Source organism: Antrostomus carolinensis, unplaced genomic scaffold (genome assembly GCF_000700745.2).
Source record: "Antrostomus carolinensis isolate BGI_N321 unplaced genomic scaffold, ASM70074v2 scaffold27724, whole genome shotgun sequence".
Taxonomy (NCBI): domain Eukaryota; kingdom Metazoa; phylum Chordata; class Aves; order Caprimulgiformes; family Caprimulgidae; genus Antrostomus; species Antrostomus carolinensis.
Window position 1 is genome coordinate 4,388 of NW_010310519.1, and position 5,572 is coordinate 9,959.

At 58.5% G+C, this 5,572-nt stretch overlaps 1 protein-coding gene across 1 annotated transcript in view; it reads left to right on the forward strand.

Moving 5' to 3' along the window:
• Positions 1-5,553, forward strand: part of LOC104523768 (ankyrin repeat and fibronectin type-III domain-containing protein 1) — a gene marked incomplete at both ends in the record, with an annotated part of 9,318 nt that extends 3,765 nt beyond the window's left edge. Inside the window, 8 exons of the mRNA XM_010166455.2 lie at positions 938-1,057; positions 1,440-1,655; positions 2,007-2,173; positions 2,774-2,924; positions 3,693-3,861; positions 4,115-4,281; positions 4,802-5,012; positions 5,325-5,553. Of these exons, the coding sequence (XP_010164757.2) occupies positions 938-1,057; positions 1,440-1,655; positions 2,007-2,173; positions 2,774-2,924; positions 3,693-3,861; positions 4,115-4,281; positions 4,802-5,012; positions 5,325-5,553 (1,430 nt within the window). The remainder of the gene's footprint in view (positions 1-937; positions 1,058-1,439; positions 1,656-2,006; positions 2,174-2,773; positions 2,925-3,692; positions 3,862-4,114; positions 4,282-4,801; positions 5,013-5,324) is intronic.
• Positions 5,554-5,572: the final 19 nt, after the last annotated feature.

Below are 5,572 nucleotides of genomic sequence, written 5' to 3' on the forward strand. Positions count from 1 at the left end.
GGTTGGACTGGATGATCTCCTGAGGTCCCTTCCAACCCCACCAGTCTGGGATTCTTTGATTCAGCAGAGCACCTTCCCCAGTGCTGCCGCGCAGGCAGCTGTGCCTGTTGTGTACAGGGCACTGTGCGGCTCTTGCCGGGGCTGGCTGGGTCTGATTTGGGTCTGGAAGCAGCACCAGGGGACACCCCATGTGCACAAAGTGAGCACGAGCTACTCCAGCATCTGGCACCAGACGACACAATGTCTGAGGTTGTGAGCCAAGTGGGCATCATGCACCACCGCTGCCTTCAGTGGGCAGCAGCTTCTCCTCCACCCCGGACTCTGGGGCTTGGCACAGGCAGCCCACAGGTGTGCCGCTCACCGGGGGTCAGCATGGACCAAGGAACCACTGGGGAACAGTGTTTCCACCCCAACCCCTGGAAGCCCAAAGGTGGGCAATGGACCAGTGTCACAGTGGGCAGGCTGCATGCCACAATGGGTGGGTGATTGACCAGCACAGTACTGGGTAGGCTGTGTCCCATGCTGGGTGGGTGAGGGGCTGGTGCCATGCTGGGCAAGATGTGTGCCATGATGGGTGGGTGCTGTTGTACAGAGCAGGGCTTGCAGAGTGCTGCTGCCTGGTCCTCTGCTCTCAGCAGGCTTGGTGAAAGGGCAGGTGGGCAGCTCAGGGCCAAAATCTTTTGCTGGATGGTCCTCATTTACTGAGGGAGAAGGTTATCTTCTCCCTCCTTCTCTTGGCTGTCTTCTAATCAAACTTCAGAAGATCTCAGTCCTAGATAAGAAAGGTATCTGAGTGGACACAGCATGGTGATATGTGCTGGTGCAGGTTCCTAACCCAGCTCAAACAGAAAGGCAAATGGATTTCCCCAAGACACCATTGTGTGAACCAGCTGCAGGCATCACCAGCTGGTGGTGACGACCCTTTGGTGTGCTGCAGGTGTCCTGCATGTGGGATGAGATCCTGTGGCTGCGGCAGGGTGTCACTGTCTCCCAGTCATCCTGCTCCTGCATCCTGCAGACGCGCTTCAAGATGCTGCTGGCCATCTCACAAATGCAGGTGAGGATGGACCTGGGCGGGAGCAAGCACTTTTTGAGGGACACTGTGCGTCAGGCTCTCCTGGGAGCAGGACACGGATGTGGCACAGCCAGGAAAACCCCAGGCTCTGCTAGTCCTGCCCACAGCTCGCTCAGTGGTGGGACTCGGTGCCCTTGCCTTGTCCTCCCTGGTGGGACCCCAGTTGTGGGACAGTGAGGTGTCAAGCTTCATGGCAATCTTGTGCAGAAGGGCAGGGGGCTCTCGGTGGGTGCTTTGCTGGGCAGACTGGTTTCCAGCAGGCAGCTGCCAGTCATGTCCTGGCCGCCCAGACCCACAGAACACTGTGCCTCCAGGATGTCCCCTGACATTCTGCTTTCTCCTGCATTCCCATCCCATTGTGCAGGGGCTGCTGGGCATCCAGGACCTGGGGCAGGTCTTCTTCGAGCCCGTCAAAGACAAACAGGGCAACATCCTCATCATCACCCTGAAGGAGGTAAAGACCAACCAGACTTTTGAGAGCGTCCGCTGGGTTCCCATCTGCAAGCTGCAGACCAGCCGCAAGTCCGTGTCATCGCCGGAGGAGCCCACCGCTCTGGACACGCTGCTGATCTCCGTCCAGGTGCAGTGCCGGTGCTGTCGTGGCAGGGGATGGCAGTGGGCTCCATTGAGGGACCACCAGCGTTCCCTGCTCCCCCTTTGGCTGGAAAAGCCACAGCAGAGCCCAGGCCACCGAGGGTTTGGTCCTGGCTGTGGGCAGAGGGGGAGCAGAGCCCACCCAGCCTGCAAAAATCCTCTTGCTTCAAGGAGAGGCATCAGGCTGGTGCCAGAGTTACCCTGTCAGCACCAGATTGTTCTTGCTCTGCCACTTCCCTTCTGCCAGCTGTCCTGGCTGTCCCATGGCAGCAGCATGAGGTCGGGAGAGAGCCCCACTGCAAGGGCTTGCTCAATCCAGCTGTGCCTTTCTTCGCAGGACAAGCTGGCTTACCACCAGCGGAGCAGCCATGCCCTCTCCCCGGGCCTCTACCTGGGCTACTTGAAGCTCTGCAGCGCAGTGGATCAGATCCGAGTGCTGGTGCCAGAGCAGCTCCCCAACATCCTGTGCCACGTCAAGATTCGCTCCAACCCAAACATCTCCAGGTGGAGTTTGCAGGGCGGCTCACCCCGGGCAGCCAGGCTCTTCTGGCCCATCCAGCCTAAGAACACCCGTCACAGAATCCCAGAATTGTCTTGATTTCCTCTTAAAGGAAAAGCCCTTTAAGCTCATCGAGTCCAATCGTGAACCCAACACTGACAAGTCCCCGACTAACCCATGTCCCTCAGCACTATGTCTACATGACTCTTCAATCCCTCCAGGGATGGGGACTCCACCACTGCCCTGGGCAACCCCTTCCAATGCCTCAGAACCCTTTCAGCAAAGAAATTCTTCCTCACATCCCATCTCAACTGCCCTGGCCACAACTTGAGGCCATTTCCTCTTGTCGTAATCACCTCCTGCTTCTGCTCTCAGGCTCCTGGCAGCAGCGTAACGTTCCCTCTCAGACCACTGCCTGCCACGCAGGGCAGCGTGGGGCTGGAGCAAACCAAGGTCCCCCTCTTCCTCCACACCTCCCACATCCCCTGTGGTGCTGCACTGTCAGGGAAGGAAGAGCTGAGCAGCCACAGCTCTCGTAGTGACTGCGTGTTCAGGTCCACGCCAAGCTGCTCCATCCTGCACGTGTCTGTCTTTCCCTTCTCCAGGGAGGAGTGGGAATGGCTGCAGAAGATGGCCAGTGTGGAGGAGCCCGTTCCTGCAGAGCCAGAGGCTGAGACCTCCCAGAACCACTTGTTTCAGGAGCTCCAAGTGGCCATCAAGGAGCTGATGACGCTGGTCAACATCCCATTGCAAGAGGTACGGGCAGGTGCTGAGGTCTGGGGAGGAGGAAGGGGAAGAAGCCATGCAGCACCATGCTGGTCACTGCAGCAAGCAGGCAGGGGCCACAGGGTCCCTCTTTGGGAGCCTGAAGCACCAATTGGATTTTAGTCCTGTGCAAATAAAAGGTGAGTGGTGGACAACCAGCATCTGAAGCATCTGCCTGCCCAGGGACAGCGTCCACAGGAGCTCTACCACCCTCACCTGTACCTCTGAAGAAGGGATGGTGAATCTGGGTTTGCATTGTTGCCTGCTGTGTGGTTTGGTCCTGGGCTCAGCCCTTGCAGCACAAGACCAGCCCAACTCTGTCCCTCCAAAGACGGATGGTCCCTGGCCAGTGGTGGGATAGAGCTGTAGTCCCCTGGACCAGACAGTGTGGGGAGAAATCCCTCTTCTACCATGTCCCATTCTCTGGGAAGGTGCCCACCAGCCCCAGTGACAGACACGTGCTTCTGGCCGGGCAGCTGTGAGGGCACCTCTCTGAGCAGGGCTGAGACCATTGCTGGTGGCACTTCTCTAACACCCTGTTGTGGTGACTTTGACCAGTAGTTTGGAGACTTTTAGGAGAAATAGGAGTGAAAGGAAGGTGTGCAGATTATGCCAAAAGCAGGGAGCCTCTGGCTGTGTGCTGAAACATCAGTGTCCCCTGGCTGCAGCTGGTCCCTGCGGACTCCTCTGTGGATGAGGACTTGGTGGAGGGCCCACCAGGTGACGTTTGCAGCCGTTACCTGCAGTGTTTTCTTGCAGGCCAAAGATTTCCGTCTGTACAGCCAAGAGGTGCTGGACTTTGGGGGCCAGGTCTCCTTCCTGCTGCTGCTGCCTCCATCAGACGATGTCTGCACTGCTCCAGGCCAGAACAACCCCTACACCCCTTCCTCCGGCTTCCTCACGCTGCCACTGCAGATCTTTGAGCTTGGTGAGCAGGGGGAATGCCAAAACCCATCCTTGCCAGTCTCCTTGCCCTCTGAGACCTCCCAAGAGCTGGGGTGGGTAGTGAGGTGGGATGGAGCTCACTTACCTCCCACAGGAGAGGAGGGATGGAGGGGGATGCTGAGGACTCTCCAGCTGGGCTAGAAGAGAGTGTTGCCTCCTGCCTGCATTGGGTGAGTGGGGAGGAGCCCGTAGGGCATCCACAACAAGGGACCTGATATTTTTCATTCCCTTCCCAGTTCACTTCTTCACGTATGACCGGGAGTTCATCACCCAGTACTGCCAGGTGTCCGCCCTCCTGGAGCTGGAGTCGCTCCTCTCTCAGCAGAGCCTCAGGGAGGCCTTTTCCGACACCGAGCTCTCCACCGCGAAGCAGAGGCACCAGCAGGTTCAGGACTACATCCAGGTACGCAGAGCAGGAGCCAGGCTCAGTGGTGTCCATGGGACGTGGCCAGGACAGTCATGAGCTGCAGGAGCATCCACACTGGGGCTGTTCATTGGTCTTGGTGGCTGTGACCATGCAGGGTTTCTCTGACGTGGCAGATGGGCAGCAGCAGGCAGGGCTTCATCCAACAACTTCTTACTGCAATGATCACATTAAAAATCCTGAGTAGAGAGCTGAAGGCTCCCGCTGTGCAGGTTCCCACCTTGCAAGAAAAGGGCCTGGAAGTGCATTTTGGGATGGATGTGTGAAAGAGCATCCCACAGGCAGGGGCTGCTGAACCAGCCGCTACCACTGGGTGGGGGAAGCAGCATCTTCCCACCTGAGGGCACTTTCTTGGGATTTCCTGACTCAGGGATTCCCCCAGAGCTTTCACCCTCTTGGGAGAGGTGTGTGTGGAGAGCCTGTGTTTTGCTGTGGGGCTTTTTTGTTGCTGTTGTTTGGTTTTTTGAAAGGGATGATCCTTCATTTCCTATTTTGTCAGCAAATGGAGGAGATCTGGCGTGAGATGCGCTGGATTATGGATGCCCTGCAACACGCCCGGTACAAGCAGCCCTCCTGCGGCGTGTCCCTCAGTGGCTTCCTCATCGAGGCCGGCGGTGCAACGAAGGAGAAAACCCAATCCACCTCATCCCATCTCGACTACCTTCCCTCCCCAGCACCCTCGCCAGAGACCAGCCGTAAGCTCAACTCCGGTAAGGACCCAGCTTTGCAAAGCTCCTGCCAGTGGGCTCAGGGGCTGCCGGTGCTCAGGGGAATGGGATGGCAGCTCTGACTGGCTGCACCGTGGAGGTGAAGGCAGAGCTGGCGTCGGGAGCATGGCCAGGGCAAGTTGGTCTTGGTTGAGGCAGGACCTGCTCTGCCTGTGCCTTGGCAAGCGCTGCATGGGGGGTACGGCAAGAGGGTATGTGCTCGGGGGCTTCCTTGGACTCCATCTAGTGCAAACCCTCAGCCAGGGTTGCTGACAGCCCCTGACAGCCCCTCTTTGCTGCTCCTCCCCCTGACAGACTCGCATGGACTGTCGGACGAGGAGGGCTCATCGGAGGTGTTCCTGGCCACCGACAGTGACTACGACTCCAGCAGGGCACAGAGCCCAAAGGAGCTCGACCTACTGTACTCCTCCTCGGGGCCTGAGTGCTGCAGCAGGAGAGTCACCCGCATCCTGCGGGACAGTGCCCCAGATGTCCTGCAGACCCATGAGCTCAAGACCCCACCACCACCACCACCGCCGGAGGAGCCCCGGCCACCCCCTGAG